The sequence below is a fragment of the Corythoichthys intestinalis genome, chromosome 6 (assembly GCF_030265065.1).
Source record: "Corythoichthys intestinalis isolate RoL2023-P3 chromosome 6, ASM3026506v1, whole genome shotgun sequence".
NCBI lineage: Eukaryota > Metazoa > Chordata > Actinopteri > Syngnathiformes > Syngnathidae > Corythoichthys > Corythoichthys intestinalis.
Window position 1 is genome coordinate 56,335,573 of NC_080400.1, and position 20,037 is coordinate 56,355,609.

The window sequence follows — 20,037 nt, forward strand, 5'->3', positions numbered from 1 at the left end:
TGTTTTGGCTCACATTGTTTCCGTGATATCCTAATTTAAATATGAAAACCTATAAATCTTTGGGTGATTTTAGTTAAAGCAGACACTTTTTCCATCTGTGTGATTTTGACAAAGATCAGATCACATTTGATGGTGATTTTTTGCAGAAATGTGAGAAATTCCAAAAGGTTCAGATACTTTTTCATACCACTGTATCTACTGTATGGGCAACAAGCGGGTACACCCTGAATTGGTTGCCAGCCAGTCGCAGGGCACAAGTAGATGAACATCTATTTGCGCGCACACAGCCATATTCAGGGACAATTAAGAGCAGCGATCTCCAAACCGGTTCTCGAGGGCCGCTGTGGGTCCTGGTTTTTGTTCATACCAATCAGGCACAGACCTTTTAACCAATGTGATTTCTACTAAAACAAGCAGCACCTGACTGCAATCAACTGAATAAACTTATAAAACACCAGATTGATAAAAAAAAGTGTGGTCTTGTTTTGTTGCAGTGAAATCCTGCACCTACTGCGGCCCTATGTGGAATAGTTTGGAGACCACTGATTTAGTGTGTTTGATCAGCCTACCTGTTGTGTCCGCAAGATATACAGTGGGGCAAATAAGTATTGAGTCAACCACCAATTGTGCAAGTTCTCCTACTTGAAAAGATGAGAGAAGCCTGTGATTGTCAACATGGGTGAACCTCAACCATTAGAGACAGAATGTGGAAAAAAAAAAACAATTTGATTGTTAGATTTTTAAACAATTTATTTCCAAATTAGAGTGGAAAATAAGTATCTGGTCACCTACAAGCAAGATTTCTGGCTGTCCACGAGGTCTAACTTCTTTTAACGAGGTCTAGCGAGGCTCCACCCCTTACCTGTATTATTGGCACCTGTTTTAACTCATTATTGGTATAAAAGACAGAAACACAGGTTCTCGTGTTTGGAGGAGAAAGAATACTGAATTGCATCCGAAGAATACCATACCCACTGTGAAGCATGGGGGTGGAAACATCATGCTTTGGGGCTGTTTTTCTGCAAAGGGACCAGGACGACTGATCTGTGTAAAGGAGAGAATGAATGGGGCCATGTATCGAGAGATTTTGAGTGAAAATCTCCTTCCATCAGTAAGGGCATTAAAGATGAGACGTGGCTGGGTCTTTCAGCATGACAATGATCCCAAACACACAGCCAGCGCAACAAAGGAGTGGCTTCGTAAGAAGCATTTCAAGGTCCTCCAGATCTCAACCCCATAGAAAATCTGTAGAGGGAGTTGAAAGTCCGTGTTGCCCAACGACAGCCCCAAAATATCACTGCTCTAGAGGAGATTTGCATGGAGGAATGGGCCAAAATACCAGCAACAGTGTGTGAAAAGCTTGTGAAGAGTTACAGAAAACATTTGGCCTCCGTTATTGCCAACAAAGGGTACATAACAAAGTATTGAGATGAACGTTTGGTATTGATCAAATACTTATTTGCCACCATGATTTGCCAATAAATTCTTTAAAAATCAAACAATGTGATTTTCTGTTTTTTCCCCCACATTCTGTCTCTCATGGTTGAGGTTTACCCATGTTGACAATTACAGGCCTCTCTTATATTTTCAAGTGGGAGAACTTGCAGAATTAGTGGTTGACTAAATACTTATTTGCCCCACTGTATGTAGACAGTTTAATACAGTGGGATTGTGGAATATGAGGGTGGAATTAGTGTGTTGTTAGCATGTGTGGGACACGGAAGTAAAGGAGTTCTCAGAATGCCAAGCGTGTGTTCATTTGTGCTCTTACCGTAACACAACACTTCCACGCATTTTTTAGGATGTGTGGGGAAACCAGGGTACCCAGAGAAAACTCATGCAGGCACGGAGAGAACACGCAAACCCCACACATGAAGGCCCGGGATTGAACCGTTGACCTCGGAAGTGTGAGGGGAACGTGCTAACTCCTGTGTGTGTGAAGCCTGTTGTGTTTTATTGTTTATGTTTATAACTGTGCCAAATAAATGTAGCATTTCTGTGGTTTCAGGACGTTAAAATAACAATAACGAAAATTTTAAAAATGTCATCTTTTTTTTTTTTTTTTTTTTTTTTTTTTTTTTTACAAAAACTTGCATTTTGGTATTATTATATATAGTGTGAAGCGCTGTTTCTGACTTTTTATGATAGATAAGTGCTAGAAAAAAAAAAATTGCTCGCTCGCAAGTGCCCCGCTGTGCCCCAGTATTAGGGCTAGTGACGCCCCTGGCCAATGACTGTCCATACATATCAGATGCAACAAAACGGAGTCGGCGGCGTTAGTAACCGAATGCCATGTTAGATCAGTGCACATCTCTGGTGGGCCCTTTGGTGGGGAACCTTTGGTGAGCGATTTTCACCACGAAGATATTCTTTAACTCTGCGAAATCGGACTTTCAAATGGTTTGGTTTATAACAAACCATGTAAATGTGGCACTGATCCAGGATGGATGTTGGGGAAAAAAATTTACTTATATAGTTAATTTTCTGCATCTCTGACGTTCACAAAATACCACGCCGTTTGAAAATCGATTGAAATTGAGCAATTTACAGCCGTTTCCACCGACACAAAATGGCCGACAAGTGATTACGCCCGTCCCTATTGGTTCACATCTCGTGAAATGCATCTAGCTCATATCTTTGATATCTAGGGCTACATCAGCGTCAACAGGAAATGAGAGTAGCGTCCTTGGAGACGTTACAATTATTAGCTTAAGCTTCGCATTTTGCATCCTCATCGAAAGCAATGCCTACATTAACCAGGTGACACAAACTTGAGGCATTTGGATAGTGTGAAGGTAAATTCATTTGCAACCCACAGGCTGTTTATTTTATTTTTTAAACTACATCGCAGCTAAAAAGGCGCCTACATTAGCTAAGTTCAATGTATTTCAGATGTTTTCCCCTTTCTAATTTACGCGTTCATTCATTATTGCATTTAACTAACTTTACGTTTCACTCCCCCCCCCCCACGTTTGCATTTTAGGCAATATTTGCATTTAATGAATGAAATATTAAGCGCCTTACTTTTTTTGATACGTTCCTATTATTTCTACCTGCAGTAATCATGAGTGCGCCTAGGGTCATCGGCGACCAGCTCATCCTTGAAGAAGACTTCGATGAAAACTATATTCCCAATGACAAAGGTACGCATAGAGAGAATATTACTAAAATATATTGAATGCAGCCATGATACGCAAAACATTGGAGATAAATACAGCGATGTATTTATTGGTCTTGCCTGACTCTCACAATCCCACAATTTTACATTTTATTATTTCTTTTATTTTAATTTCTCCCATTTTATCAGACATCAGAGAGTATGCAAAGGAGATAGGCATTGATCTTGACAATGAGGCGGAGCTCATGTGGCTGGCCAGGGAGGGCATTGTTGCTCCTCTTCCACCGCAGTGGAAGCCTTGGTAAGTCAGTGTATCTCCTGTACTACAGTCTGTTTTTCTTGTGTTTTTAGCAGGTAAATAGCTGTAATTCATGTCATGATAGAAAGGTGAAATTACATTCGACCAGGCTAATGTTTACAGCAGTGTTGTTTTGGCAGCCCTTTTAATTTTCGTCTTTTGGACGAAAATACTAATCAGTCTTAGGCTAGGTTCATGCCGCCCTTCTTCATGCATAATTCCCATTTTTTGTCATATCTGTTTATTTTGGGCGCGTCCGTTCAGACTGCCTTTGTCCATTGAGCCCATTCAAGTATCATGCATGCGCAGTCTGAGATACGCTGAGCAAACTGACCCGCAGGAGCATCAAAACAAATGACCACACATGCTGTCTCAACGTCATTCAAGGGTGATCATATTTTGATTTCCAAAAAGAGTACACAAATAACAGGCATCTATAATGCCCGTTTAGGCTTGTATTCAAAGTTTATACGGATTGATTGCCCCGATTTATGGCCGTGTAAGCAATTTTGAAATGTTGCTCTTTTAGAGCAGAGAGAAAACTCTGCACTCTCAGGCTTATCCTCAACTATTGTATTTTTTTTATGACTGCTGTCAAGCCTGCCCCTTCCCCAAAAGCCGCGTTCAAGCTAGGCACTAACGCTAATGCACAGCTGCACCGCTACTGTAGCGCCCCGTCTCACACACGCTTTGCTGACGTAATTGCTGCATGAATTCCGATTGGGGTGACTTAACAGTTCAGACCACAGCCACATTCTGGAAAATTGTGGCCCTGATTGGATTTTAACCACATACTAAAGTGACCTAGATCAGATTTGAATTGGTCCACTTTTTTTGTGACCTGTCCCATTCAGACCGTCAAGTTAATGCCTGACTCCAGTCGGAAAAACACGAATAAAGACCTGCGGTATGAACCTCGCCTTAGTCATAATGGTCATTTCAAAATGTGTTCGTCTTCGTCTAGTTTTAGTCGACAATTATTCAAAATGTTTTCATCTATAAACTTCAGAAGTTTTAGTCCACGAATAAATAAATAAATGGTTTCTAACAATTTCAAATGAACGTTGACAGACGAGCACATAATTGTAGTCTGCAAGGAGATCACAATCTTTGTAATAATAATACACACTCAGCAGGAAAATAGTACATTATTTTCAATTAATTAAACTCACCTGGACGCTACAAATTGTATGTATAAAGTTTTCCAAGAATTCAAGATGACATCACCATGCTAATGCTAACGCGAACGCTATGCTTATGTTGCAAGTTACATTTAGTATGTGATGATAACTCAGCAGAGACCTTTAAAGGCTAAAGCAACATGTCATATCTAGCCAAGATAACAAAACAAAAGTTACCTAATAGTACCTGACATGTGTTTCACAAAAGGCAAGTCTGAAGCCTGGAGGACACTGGTGAGTAAGCGTGTGTGTGGAGTTGGTGGGTGGGTTGGTTGGGGGGGGCCTGCACGTCACATGAGATATTGTTCGTGGAGTATATCAGCCTTCATTGTTGAAGTGCGCTGGCTGTGTCACTGGTGACACTGCCCCACCTGTGTTAGGATGTGCTTCAAGCTAGGCTGTGCTCCATCTTGCTTATTTTGAAACACATGGTAAGGTTTGCTTTCTTAACTTGGCAAGAGAAACTATGCGATTTTGCTTTAGCCTTTAAAGGTGTGTGTTGATTGGTCATCACAAACTAAATGTAATAAAAATAATGCATTGATTTTATATAGTGCTTTTTTTTGGACACTCAAAGACGCCTTATATTGCATTATTCTTTCACTCCGCACTCGATGGTGGTAAGCTACTATTGTAGCCACAGCTACCCTGGGGCAGTCTGACAGAAGCGAGGCAGCCAATTTGCGGACCTTCTGACCACCATCAACTATTCGTTCTCACACTCTTTTCACACCTACAAGTAGGCTGATGTCTGTTGCTCTAGGATACAAGAATGTGCACAGGTGCAAGCTGAAATCGAACTCCCGATCCTTCAATCTGTGGACAACTTGTTCAACCACCGGCATCACCCCCAATGGAACTCGTAGCTTTAGCATAGAATTCACGTTAATTAACTGAAAATAACTGTTTTCCTGCTCAGTGTGTATTATCAACATTATTATTACTTGCATTAACGACCGAATCTAAGAAGGTATGGACATTTACACCTCACCTTTAATCCTGTGGCGCGTATTGTCGCACAATGAGTCATTTGTTGCATTGCCGCACTCTCTCCGCCATATTCAAACAGGCATATAATATGCTTTCACTTGTTATTCATTCATTTTATTCACCATACTCCACTCTTCCCATCATCCTGATCATATAAATCTTAATAATCCCAAATCTGTAACCGGAGCAATTTGTTCCACGATTGTGTGAATCCACCACTTTTTATTTACTGGACAATAATTTAGTGCCTGATCAAGGGTCAAATACTGTTCCTGACATCCAGGAGTCACAATGGACGCATATCTGTCATCTCCAAGGAGATGTCAGCCGCAGGCCACAAACAAACAACATATGGCAACGTCATTAGCAGTTATTTTACTTATTTATACAATAATATTAAAAATAATGTGCTGTATATATACTAGTATATGGCGGAAAACACTCAGGTGACTTGAAGTCCGCTCTGAGACCCCCAATTTGGCAAAACTCAAAATTGTCCTATATGCATGTGTGATATATCACTGGAAAGCTTAAAATCTCAATTTTCTGGGGGAATAAAACATTTTGAACGAGAGGGCATTTTTCAAAATAATTTTTTGTTTTTTTTAAACAGCAAAACCTTAAATGGAGGTGCGAGCATGAGAGCATGATTAAAGACTCCACGATTTTAACGAGATATTATCGCGCACTTACCTCTTTTCGATCCAAAAACTCCATATAGCATGTATCAACGAGTGTGAAGACACCGCTGTGAATGGCCACAGCCAGATTTTAGGGGGATTTTATGGGTGAAACATGGTCATATAACAAGGGTCGCGATGCAGAAATCGCAGACATCGAGGAGTGGTTGAGATTTTCTTTTTCATTTATTTACCCTTTGAAACGATGTGTCAATCATTGTTTAGCTTGGTAAACACTAGCAGTAATGTGCTGTGGCAACTCACTGTGTTTGTGTGTCAGTGAGCGGCTGTTCTCAGCAGTGTGAGTGGATTTGAGTGGACTCACTCAATGGAACATTTAATAAAGACAAGCATTTTTCTATGTTATTCTTGGTTAAAAATCACATTGTGAAGGCGACACGGTGGGACAGTAACATGTTTAAAACTTTTTTCGGTATCAGATCGTGACTCGGTATTGGCAGATTCTCAAAATCTCGTGACTCTGACTCGAGTGCAAAAATATGTGATCGGGACATCACTAGTTAAAGCACTTTGAATTGCCTTGTGTTGAATTGTGCTATATAAATAAATTTGCCTTGCCTTGCCTTGCCTATGTGCGTAAATTACCATATTAAGGAGCCATGTGCAGAATGTGAATATGGAGTGAATAGAGTAATATGGCAATATTTAATAGGCACATTCAGTAGATTATGCTATGAAGACTTGAAACTCCATTGTATTATTTATTTATTTTACCGGTGAAATTTATACTGGGGTATTGCAGATCAATACTGGGGCACATGCCTCAGTGAAATAAGTCTGGCGATGCCCATGGTCATAGTAATATTGTAATTGCATTGATATTGTTAGCTATTGTTCTCTAACATTGTCTTGCAACCTTGTAGAGGTTTGATGTGTTTGTTAGCTTCTGATGGAGAAAATATCCAATTTGATTACTCATGTTATCATTTTTTGTGCCATGCTGCATGTAGCCAAGATGTTACAGGAGACATCTACTATTACAACTTCTCCTCTGGTGAGTCTACATGGGATCACCCCTGTGATGAACACTACCGCCGCCTCGTTGTCCAAGAACGGGAACGCCTGCAGCGGGCCGCTGCTGTCGGGGGCTCAGGGCCTAAGAAGAAGAAGAAAGAAAAGAAGGAAAAAAAGGATAAGAAGAAGAAGGATTCAGCTAAAAGTGGAGTAAGTTCGTCGATTTTGAGTAATTTGTAGTACATACCGTGATATAAATTGATAAACTTGATACTGAGCTCTACTATTTACATGAATTTTACGAACATTTAAAAATAACATTAAAAAAACAAGCAATTCTTTTTGGATAACCATCTTTGCTCAAATTAAAGAGATGACATGCATTTTTGTGATGCAAGGATGCCAACCATTCTGTTTTGAATACATTTTGTTACGATCGGTTTCTGTGTGATCCGTTCTCACGTCCAAGCTTAAAAGTTCTTTGTCTTCTAGTTGCCCATAACTTGAATACAAGTACGTAAGTGATTGGGAGATTTGCAAATGTACAACATGGTTTTTGATTGACTGCCATCAGCAATCATGCACTTTTTCACAGCGACATGTGATTCGTCGTGAGCAGAGAGGCGAGTAATTGACCATTATCGAGTTGGATCTTTGAACTAGTTTTCGGCAAGCTAATACCCATGCAGTGTGCCATCAATTTTGCGGAAAAATGGCAAAGTTGAGATTTCCAATTTTAAAATTCAACACTCAGCCAGTTTATGTTATTATTGTTTTTATTCTGTGTTTACAGCGAATGTCCAATCCTCCACCAATCAGCCAATTACGAGATAATTTCTGTCTTCGACCAGGTTGCCACAGCCAAGGGTGTAGGTTTGGTTTCAATATTGGTAGGGACGATAGAACAGCACAACCTGCATGTACACTTTTTGCTGGGGACGGGACATTAGGTGAATGGCAGTCAGGGCTACATTTCTCACCAATAAGAACCTAATTAATTGATAGGCTAAATGATTAATGTAAAATAAATCTGTATTGACTTATACTAACTTTCACTCTGCAATTTTACAGTATAACATCTTAATCTGATATTTTTTCTTAAATCTAGTCGAATAATTTTCTTCATCTTGTTTTGAGTTTTAAAGGCTGGTTAACAGAGTAATGAGTCTTCCACTTACTTTTAGTTATAAGCGGATTTTATGAGGGGTGGGGGGGTTTCTGACAATCATGTTTTTTTTTAGATTAAATAAAGAAGCTTTTTGCATAAAATAAGTCTATTTAGCTTGTTTTCCGCTAGCTATGTTTCTAATTTCGAGAAATCCGAGTAAAATTTACTTGAATCACTGGCAGATCATTTCACTTATTTCTAGAAGATTTACACTAAAACAAGGGAATTTAAGTTTTCCTTTTTTTGTCAGTTTTAAGGAGATGGGTTTTTGCAGTGCATATGTAGGTTCAGGTGATACACTGTTCGATTCAAACCTTTGTTTTCAAAAAGTACTAAAAAAAAACCTTGGTTCACTACATTTCTTACAGCTGAGCAGAGTTCACTATATTTCTCAGTTTAATTAACGTTTACTCATGATACACATACAGGAGGACACTTCTGTTGAAGCAGTTTCCTCCTCAGGCTTTCACATGACTTACATTACTTACAGCGGCTGCTGGCCGAAAAAAAACTTCTAATATCTGTCCTTCTTGAATCGAGAGAAGGAGGCGGCATGTCGACATGAAACGTAATTCTGTATTGTGAGAGTGCAGGGGGTGGGGTGTCAAGTCAGCAGCCAATCAAATGTGCGTTTGAGGGGAAAATAAAAACATGGACTGGCTCATTCAGAAAGTGAAAAAGGGGTACCGTATTTTTCGGACTACACGTCGCACCTGAGTATAAGTCGCACCAGCCATAAAATGCCCAACGAAGAGAAAAAAAACATATATAAGTCGCACCGGAGTATAAGTCGCATTTTGGGGGACATTTCCTTGGTAAAATCCAACACACACATAGAACAGATCTGTCATCTTGAAAGGAAATTTAATATAAAAATACAAAAGAGAACAACATGCTGAATAAGTGTACAGTGCATGAACAACGAAATGCGAATATACTGTCCTCACCAGGACGCTAAGGCTCGGTCCTGGCTATACAGCGAGCTAAACTCCCAAATGACGATGCTTGACGTCTGTATAACTTACGGAATCAATTTCGTCCTCGATACCAAACAGATTTGCATCAACGTAAATAAATGATAATTAGGTGCTGTTACAGCAATGACACAAACGGTTAGCATGCGTTCGCTAGCATTAGCACATCGTTCAAACAACCACACAACTGGCTTTAAGTGTCCGATCGTGGGTGGAAAACACACAACAACAACGGAAAAGATGATACACACAGGCGTTGCCTCTGTAGATATTTTACGAGCATAAACAATGAACGTAGGTTTGCAGCTGTGTTTCTCTCTCGCTAACTCGCCTGCCCGTCTTCTTCTGGCGTGTGAGCGGTCTTCTTCATGCAAACAAGTGCGAATGTGCCCTCACGTGGGCGTGAAAGCACCACAAACTAAAAGCATGCATTTCAATATAAAAAAATCAATAATACTATTGAACACACATTGCCAAAGACAGAACGCGAACGTGGCCATAGCTATTAAGAGTTATTCAGATAACTATAGCCTAAAGAACATGCTAACAAGTTTACCAAACCAACAGTGTCACTCCAAAACACCAAAATAACATGTGAAATGATATCATAATGGGTTAATAATTTCACACATAAGTCGCTCCTGAGTATAAGTCGCACCCCCAGCCAAACTATGAAAAAAACCTGCGACTTATAGTCCGAAAAATACGGTAAATGTAAGTCTGAAAATAGTGAAAATAATTAACACAAAATAATGGTAGGGTCAATTCTATCATTACAACAAATGGGAACATAAGCTAAATGATTTATATAACTGAACACATTATATAATGTAAATAAGGCTGCTTAAAAGTTGGTGGGGACAATTTGAGCATCCTGAAAAGTTGCTAGTGTTTTGTCCCTACCGTCCCTATGCAAACCTACGCCCTTGGCCACAGCTCAGTAATGTGTAGGCTACTTCAACAAAAGCTGTTATAACTTTCTAGAACACTTTGAATTAACGATTTCGTCGACCACTAGAAAAAAAGAAAAAGTTAGGAATATCAAATGACTTATGATAAAATCATAATCAAAGGATATGCAGTGTTTCCCACAGGATTTTAGGAGACTGTGGTGGGAGGGTCTCTGACCCTCGGGGTAGGGTGTGTGTGTACATTTTCAAGCCTGGTGTATCTCTTTAGGGCATTTTGAGACCACTGAATGTAATATAAATTGCTGTATCCGGTGTCGTCGGATCACGCCAAATGCAGCAGAATGCAGCAGACAGCAGTCCCGTAGCCTGGTACACCAGACTCAGCGGCAATATGTTCCAATCCGTGGTAAATTCGGTTTTACATCACCAAAAACACATCGAGTCGCTAAAACCAACAGTCTGTCTCGCGCTGGCCATGTTGAATATGTTGAAATGTCTCTCGCTAGTTTCTTGTCGCTTAACCGACGTCGCGTCAGCCCGAAGCTGATTGGCCCGCTCCGCTGTCTATTTGCTGTGGCTGGCTCTGCCCTGGAAATTTTTTTCTGCTTAATGGTGGCCAGACTCATACTCTCATAGCCAGGCATGAAAATGGGTCAGGGGTTAAAAAGGTGAGAAGGGTGTGGAGGAAATATGTTCCAGTACACTGTACACCCCAACAAAATATTGAGCTCTGTCGATTCACTTTCAGCAGGGCCGTGCAGAGACCGGTGGAGGGGCGGGTGCTCGTAGATCAAAAGGGGCACATGAACAGGTATTTAATACACCTTAAAACAACATAACTTCAATTTTAACCAGCTTTAGATAATAATTGGCTGCGACTGTGACATACTTTAATTGGGAGGGGGCAACAGTGAATAGAAATCAAAACTGTCATCAACACTTTCTGGCTGTGACTCAGTCAGTCTGCCTATTTTCTTCCTTCAACCTCTGCATCAAAACTTCCTTCCTCAACTTGTTCATCTGAGAACAAACCACATCAGATGGTCACTGAACCACCAACAGCACAGTTTTCTTAAAACTATTATTTCATTATTATCCATACTTAACAACTCTAGCACCTAATGATTAATAAAGCAATGACATAAAATCTTATAGAAAAATAACATTGTAATTGTGTTTATAATTGTATTTAATACCCGACTATCCTTGCAAACTTGTTCTTACCAGGTCTGCTATTCACCCAGCTGATGAGGTATCCACTGCCTTTAGCAGCCTCATCTAACTCCTTTTTTTATCCCTCAATCTCCCTTCCCTACGAGGCATGTCTATGTAATGAAATATAAATATTTAAAAAAACAAAAAAACAGACTCCCCGGTGGCTTTTAGTTTTAAAGCTTTCTTAATTTCTTTCTCTCTCAATAACGATGGAGGTAGATTTGTGTTTTTATTATTCAATCAAAAAACAAAGTTACTTCTATCAAAAACAAAATTGCTTCAATCAAAATACAGTATATACTTTTAATCCCCAAAAAGTCACTTAAATAAAAAAAAATTGTTTTTGATTGCAAAAATAAATTTGAGACAAAAAAAGCATTTGAAAACTATTTTTCTTGATTGAAACAAATTTTTCCATTGAAGTAATGTTGTTTTGCGTCTGGGCCACATTTTGGCTAGGACATTTGTGTCTTTATTATTCAATCAAATAAGTTGCTTCAAACAAAAAATATATATAAAAAGAAAAACTTTGCACATGTGTCAATCACCGTTTACCAAAGCCTGAGAGGGTTTGAGTAGACTCACTATGAAGCATTTAATAAAGCCAAGCATTTTCTTACTACTTTATTCTTGTTTAAAAATAATTCGATGGGGCAGTAACATGTTTAAAACTTTTCATAATTCTTACATTTTGAAGTGCTTGAAAACCATTTATAAATGATACTTTGGTGAAAAAAGTGAAAAAAACTTGTCATATATATGTATCTTTTTTCCAATGTAAAATCTGAATAAATGCATTGAACACGCACAAAAAAAAAGGGGGGGGGGGGCTACTTCGCGGTTTTCACTTATTGCGGTGGGTTCTGGTCCCCATTAACTGCGAAAAACGAGGGATCCCTGTATTTCTGAAAAGCTTTAAGAAGCAGGACTCATTCCCACCACTCGTCGGGCCGGTGTTGTGCCGACACCGGCCGTCAGTTCAAGTCTCAGCCGAAAATAACGCGTCTCAGGCGGACGACGGGAGCGATGCGAGGCGCCCCCTCCATCCGAGAGCATGCCGCTTAATTTGACTCAACAGTGTGTTTCTTCGTTTATATTACCGCTAAATACACAAGCTTGACGCCAATTTAACGGGAGCTATTTTTTTTCATGGGAGATTTGGCTAGCTCTGGCAGTGTTCAACGCAAGCTGCAACGAATGGCAGTAACTTTTTTATATCGCAAAATGTGAAAACGATTGACACCATTACTCACCAAATTCAATCTGCTGGCAAATACAGGCAAGTGTGTATGCTACGCGCTGGTCTGCCCCGGTGTGGATAAGGCCTGCTTTTTGTTTTCGCAGCTTTGCAATGCAACCAAAGGCTCTCCGAACACTCCATGGTCACGTAAGGAGTGCGCGCGTTTGGAATAATGGAACGCAGCTTGGGCCGATGATTGGTTCTCATCAGCGAAGCATCTAGAAGGATTTGCTGACTGTCCAAGTGTCACTATTTTAAAGAACCGATTTCTTAAGTGCTTAGTTTACGTACTAAGTTAATCACATGATGATAATAATAATAATAATAAAATAAAACCTCCCGACCCCCCCCCCCACTCCTCCCAAAAAGAATTTCTCCTCGGATCTACGCAATTCACGTAGGTCGCCCTTTTTGACTTCAAAACGGCGAATTTCGCCGAAAGGTGAGAGATTTTCATGCCTGCATAGCACAGCTATGAGTCTGGTGTACCAGGCTAGTAGTCCCGCCTATGAGCGCGACCTGTTGGCGCGTGTCTGTGTGTTTGCACGCACGCACACGCGCGCTCTCGCTCGCGCGGGTAGTAGAGTGGAGTGGGCTACAGCTGTGTAATCGGCTGACTGACGCATCTGATTTCTTTTTTTTTTTTTCCCCCCGGTGGGGGGGGCAAACGAGACTGTGGCGGGCCCAAACGATATGCATTTGGGATGTCTTTGATCAATGGATACAACTGAAAAGGAAGAAAAATCTGGTGACATACTACAAAGTTGCATGACTTGGCCACAGCTCAGTAATGTGTAGGCTACTTCAACAAAAGCTGCTATAACCTTCTAAAACACTCTGAATTAATGATTTTGTCGACCACTAGAAAAAAGAAAAAGTTAGGAATCTCAAATGACTCATGATAAAATCATAATCAAAGGATATGCATTTGGGATGTCTTTGATCAACGGATACAACTGAAAAGGAAGACAAAACTGGCGACATACTACAAAGTTGCATGACTTCTCCGCGACAGGTGATGTACTTTTGTTTTTTCCTATATTTCGTGTACAGTGGTATGCAAAAGTTTGGGCAACCCTGTTATTTTCAAGATTTTCCTTTTAAATCACTGATTGTTTGAAACAAAAATGTATAGCAGATGAACACGGTAGTATTTGAGAAGGGAAATTAAGTTTATAGGTGCATACATTTGGGAACCCATTGGGTTTTTATTGATTGGAAAATCTTTAGTACTAATTTTTGGAACTCGTAATTTGTTTGACAAGCTGACTGACGATCTACATGCACAGGTGAAGCCAACCATGAGAAAGGGTATTTAAGGTGGCAAACTGTTTTCCTCTTTGCGTCGTAGAAGAGTGGAAATATGGGAGCCTCAAAACGACTTCCAAATGTTCTGAAAGACAAGATTATTCAACATTATAGTTCAAGGACAGGAAACAAAAAGCTGTTGCAGAAATTTCAGCTGTAATTTTCCACTGTGAGGGACATAGTAAGGAAATGGAAGAGCAGGCACAGTTTGAGTTAAGGTCAGGAGGGGCAGGCCAAGTCAAATCTCGGATAAGCAGGGGTAAAAGATGGTGAGAAGAGTCAAATTGAACCCACAGACCAGATCCAAAGACTGAGGACCATGGTCTCTGATTTGGAGGTGCTAATTTTCATCCCGACCGCTTCACACTCGGCTGCGAACCGTTCCAGTGAGACTTGAAAGTCACAGCTTGATGAAGCTAACAACACTACATCATCTGCAAAAAGCTGAGATGCAATATTACGGCCACAAAACTGGACCCCCTCAACAACCTCGGCTGCCCCTAGATATTCTGTCCATAAAAGTTATGAATGACATAGGGCAGCCTTGGCAGAGTCCAACCCTCACTGGAAACGGATCCGACTTAAAACGGGCTACACGGACCACAGAAGGACACCGGACATACAGGGACCAGACCCCCTGTATCCTATTCCTTTTCCCCGTACTCCCGGAGATCCCCTTACAGGACTCCCCAGGGGACACGGTCGAATGCTTTCTCCAAGAACACAAAACACTGATTGGGCGAACTCCCATGACAAAACATTTGGGTCTGCCAGGCCGTACTGGCATCTTCCCCCACCATCGGAGCCAACTCACCACCAGGTGGTGATCAGTTGACAGCTCCGCCCCTTTCTTCACCCGAGTGTACAATACATGTGGCCGCAAGTCCGATGACACAACTTCAAAGTCTATCATCAAACAGCAGCCTAGAGTGTCCTGGTGCTAGGTGCACATATGGACACACTTATGCCCAAACATGGTTTTCATTATTGTCAATCTGCGACGAGCGCAGAAGTCCAACAATAGAGCACCTCGGGTTTTGATCGAGGGGGCCAGTCTTACCAATCACGCCCCTCCAGGTCTCACTGTCATTGCCCATGTGAGCATGGAAGTCCCCCAGCAGAACGAGGGAGTCCCCAGAGGGTGAACTCTTCATCACCCCCATCCAAGGACTCCAACAAGGGTGAGTACTCTGAACTGCTGTTTTGTGCAAAAGGTGGAGGGAGGCTACCCTCTCGTTTACTGAGGTAAACCCCAATGTACAGGCGGCGAGTCGGGGGGCAACAGGTATTCCTATACCTGCTTGTCGCCTCTCACTATGGGCAACTCTAGAGTGGTACCAGAGCCCAAGCAATGTGTAGAGGTGAGCCCGACTACATCAAGTCGGAATTTCTCAACCTCAGGCACAAGCTCATGCTCCTTCCCGACCAGAGAGATGACATTCCACGTCCCAAGAGCCAGCTTCTGCAGCCGGGCATTGCATTGCCAAGGACCCCTCCTTCGACTGCCACCCATCAGTCTGCGCACCCGATCTCCTTGGCCTCTCCCACAGGTGGTGAGCCCATGGGAATGAGAACCCATGTTACCTCTTCGAGCTGTGCCCGGCTGGACCCCATGGGTGCACACCTGGCAAACAAGCGCTCGCCACCTCCAGGCCTGGTCCAGAGAGTGGCTCTGGTGACCCGCGTGCAGGCGAGGGAAAACTGAGTTCAATATTGGTGTTCATCATAGAAGGTCTTTTGAGGCATTTTTTTGTCTGGTCCCTCACCTAGGACCTGTCTGCCATGGGTGACCCTACCAGGGGCACAAAGCCACAGACAACATAGCTCCTAGGATCACTGGGACACACAAACCTCCCCACCACGATAATTTGATGGCCCCACCCACCAAAATTAAAATTAAAATTATTACGTGCTGTGAATATTTCATTATGTAGACCATACTTTTGTTTTCATGTCTTTTACATTCCAGAAAGTGTGTACTGTCGTGCAAAGATTTCTTCTCATCCCGATGGCCAATGCAGGATGTGCCACAAAATTTTTTGAGTCTTTCCTCATCATCACGGACAAGTTTAAAGTGTCTTCTTTCCACAGACTTACACTTTTAAGGAAATGCAATGACTGCAACAACAAGGCCCTCAAAGACCACTTGCAGAGCCCAGTTATTGTGCTAATGTAAAAATACCGGTAATTAAAACATTCTAGTATTGTTTGGGGTCTTGTTGCCATTTTTCTCTTTTGGATGAGATGCAAGTGTTTTTCACAAAGTCAAAATGTTCCGACCAAACTATCCACAATGTTGCTGAGAGGTCAGACTCGGGGTTGGCATTTCTGGATGTGTCTGACTTTGTAATTTTTGCCTTATACCTTGTAGGGAACAACATTGGGATTGTTGCCACCTCCACTTGGAAGCTTGGCTCCTCTTGGTAGTCTAGATGCTCCTGGCCTTCGTCGAGTCCCAGGATCGGTTTTCTCATGTTCCCTTGGATCTGGCGGACTGGAACCCCTCAAAGCATCTCCTCGGCCACTTGGGGTATTTCTTATTAAATTATGTACTGGATTTTTACGTTATAAACTACTCTGTTGTAGGGGTGTAGCAGTACAATAAAATATAATTATGGTTCAGTTTTGGAAGTGCATGGTTCGATTTTCTGTATAAAAAAAGGCAGGGGAAAATTACTTTAAATGCTTTTATTTTTAAAAATTCAATCGAACTGAGTGTCCTAAACCTAGCACAGTTCCTAAACTCTAATCCCAACCCAAAGAAATTTGAAAAAAATCTCAATATTGCACCAAAAGTGACATAATTTACTAGATGACACTCAATGACATCTGTCATAAACCCTAATTTACAGTGGGGAGAACAAGTATTTGATACACTCACAATGGGAAAACCCATTGGCAGTGTATCAAATACTTGTTCTCCCTACTGTATATTCATGATAGGTGTCATGTCATCATTATGACAGTCTTGTGACACCGAGTCCAAAAAAAGTGGAACTGTGGCCCTTTCGGGTGATATTTCAAATAAATTATACTCATTTCACAAAATGTAAAAGCAATTGAAACAATGGTAAAGTTATCACTAAATATGCAATACAGTAAGCTTTGAATCCTTAGCAGTAACAACTGGAACATAACAAATTGTAGGGAATTTTTTTTTTTTTTTTTTGCTCGAGATTCACATTTCTCCAGAAAGGTACCTGTTGGCAGTGACATTATATAATAGTATCTGATAGGGTTGTTCTGATCATGTTTTTTTGCTCCCGATCCGATCCCGATCGTTTTAGTTTGAGTATCTGCCGATCCCGATATTTCCCGATCCGATTGCTTTTTTTTGCTCCCGATTCAATTCCAGTCATTCCCGATAATTTTTCCCGATCATATACATTTTGGCAATGCATTAAGAAAAAAATGAATAAAACTCGGACGAATATATACATTCAACATACAGTACATAAGTACTGTATTTGTTTATTATGACAATAAATCCTCAAGATGGCATTTACATTTGTAACATTCTTTCTGTGAGAGGGATCCACGGATAGAAAGACTTGTGACTTTGTATATTGTGACTAAATACTTGTGATACACTGTGCATTTAACTAAAACCACCCAAACATTTATAGGTTTTCATATTTTAATGAGGGTAGTATGCAAACAATGACAGAAGGGGGGGAAAAGAAGTAAGTGAACCATCACAGTTAATATTTTGTGCACCCCCCCTCTTTGGCAGCAATAACTTCAACCAGACGCTTCCTGTAGCTGCAGATCAGTCTGGCTCATCGATCAGGACTAATCTTGGCCCATTCTTCTCTACAAAACTGCTGTAGTTCAGTCAGATTCCTGGGATGTCTGGCATGAATCCCTGTCTTTAGGTCATGCCACAGCATCTCAATGGGGTTCAAGTCTGGACTTTGACTTGGCCACTCCAGAACGTGTATTTTGTTCTTCTGAATCCATTCTGAAGTTGATACAGTATACTTCTGTGTTTTGGATCATTGTCTTGTTGCAGCAACCATCCTCTTTTTAGCTTCAACTAACAGATGACCTCAGGTTTTCCTGCAAAACATCCTGAAAAACTTTTAAATTCATTCTTCCACTGAATTGATGAACATCAAGACTTTTAGAGATGGTTTTCTATCCTTTCCCAGCTTTATACAAATCAACAAACCTTGATCTCAGGTCTTTAGACTCTTTTGACCGAGCCATGACACAAATCAGACAATGCTTCTCATCAAGACAGTTCTTACCAGGTGTGTGTTTTATAGTGGGTAAAGTAGCTTTAAACCACTTGATTGTGATTGTGCACACACCTGACTTAAATTGTTTGGTAAAAATGGGTTTCAATTGCTCTTTAATTCTCCTTAGGCAGAGGGTTCACTTACTTATTTTTCCTCCTTCCGTCATTGTTTGCAGACTATCCTCATTTAAATATGAAAACCTATAGATGTTTGGGTGGTTTTAATTAAAGGAGACACTGGTTTTTCATCTGTGTGATATTGACAAAGATCAGATCACATTTGATGGTGATTTTATGCAGAAATGTGAGAAATTCCAAAAGGTTCAGATACTTTTTCATACCACTTTTTACTCCTCAGAAGACAAATCTGAACTACCACTAATCATACTTACTTACATACTTACTTTACTTTATGTTCCTTTTTGTCAGGCTCTCCGTAGCAGCAGTGCAGCAAGTGTTTTAAGCTCTAAGAAGGAAGAAAAAGTCTATCTCGCCATGCCTGGATTTGATGATGGTGATGAAATCTTAGAAAATGAGGTACAGTACTGCAACTGTTAAACATACAATGGGGAAAATAAGTATTGAACACATCAACTATTTTCTCATTACAGTTTTATTACAATGTTAATTCAACTGCAGCTTTGGAAACAACTGACAACAGTTGACATGTTCAATACTTGTTTTCCGCATTGTACAGGGAGACTCCCAAAAATGTTTTAGCACGCCAATAAAAAAAAAACAAGAGTGATGAAGGAAAAATATTCACCGTATGGAAACCATAAAACATGCAATTTAAAAAAAAACAATCATGGAATTTTAATTTTTTTCAAAATTATGTCCTTTAAAAAAGTGTCCTCCTGTACAAATGCATTCTTGAACTGCTGATGACCAATGTTTAGAAAGAAAAAAAACGGGAATTTTGAAGTGTGCACATGAGCAAGTGGCAGCAGTGCGAGACACTGCAATTTTAGTAAGCATAGTGATTTCAGGTTGAAATTCACAGTATTCCTGCGGCGATGTTACAGCGGTCAATGAGGAATCTGAACAGATTTCAGGAATGCATTCGTACAGGAGGGCGTAATTTAAAAAAAATCCATAATGGTTTCTTAATTGGCATGTTTAAGGTTTCAATTACTATGAATTAGTTTTCTTCCATCACTCTTGGTTTTATTGGATTGTTAAAAAGTTCCTGTTTTCTTAGGGTCACCCTGTACATATGTACTATACATTTACTACTATATTAATTAATATTAATACTATAGCATTTGTACTTTGTGGTTCACAGCATTTGTTTATGATATGACGTGATGATTTATATTCATAATTTTTTTTTTCTCAGTCAAGTCAACGGTCTTCAGACCGGCAACTGATGAACCTCCACCTAAATCTTGATGACCTTGGAGGGGGCATACAATATGAGGTATAAAAAACGCACAAAAAAGTTGTTTTACACTTGAGCCTAGTGATGGCGTTGTGCGCAGATAATATCACTTAGTTTGGAGAAAAAAAAAAGTCATACGCTTGATTTGTTTGAATATTTTTTTGCCCTTTAGACTTCATTTTATGACTGTCTGTTTCTTACATGTATGGGTCAGGATAGTGACATCAGTGGTGCAGCTCGAGCAGAAGAAAGAACTGAACCAGAAATGCAGGACATATCTGGGGGCCAGAGCTCTGAGCCGCAGTCACGACAGGTACGCTCATAGATAGCACCAAAATGCTACACTGTTGTTTTGTAC

General features: G+C 40.5%; 1 protein-coding gene across 7 annotated transcripts in view; it reads left to right on the forward strand.

Annotated features, from left to right (window-relative positions):
• The first annotated feature begins 2,277 nt into the window (after positions 1 to 2,277).
• LOC130917549 (centrosomal protein of 164 kDa-like) overlaps positions 2,278 to 20,037 on the forward strand; it is a 61,955-nt gene continuing 44,195 nt past the window's right edge. For 2 of the 7 annotated variants that reach the window (XM_057839087.1, XM_057839088.1), the window contains exons 1-8: positions 2,278 to 2,795; positions 3,060 to 3,143; positions 3,308 to 3,419; positions 7,239 to 7,452; positions 16,430 to 16,588; positions 18,728 to 18,835; positions 19,638 to 19,718; positions 19,894 to 19,992. In XM_057839087.1, coding sequence (XP_057695070.1) covers positions 3,065 to 3,143; positions 3,308 to 3,419; positions 7,239 to 7,452; positions 16,430 to 16,588; positions 18,728 to 18,835; positions 19,638 to 19,718; positions 19,894 to 19,992 — 852 coding nt within the window. In that variant the 5' untranslated portion in view covers positions 2,278 to 2,795; positions 3,060 to 3,064. The remainder of the gene's footprint in view (positions 2,796 to 3,059; positions 3,144 to 3,307; positions 3,420 to 7,238; positions 7,453 to 16,429; positions 16,589 to 18,727; positions 18,836 to 19,637; positions 19,719 to 19,893; positions 19,993 to 20,037) is intronic. The other 5 variants (XM_057839086.1, XM_057839085.1, XM_057839084.1 and 2 more) reach the window with 4 other exon arrangements.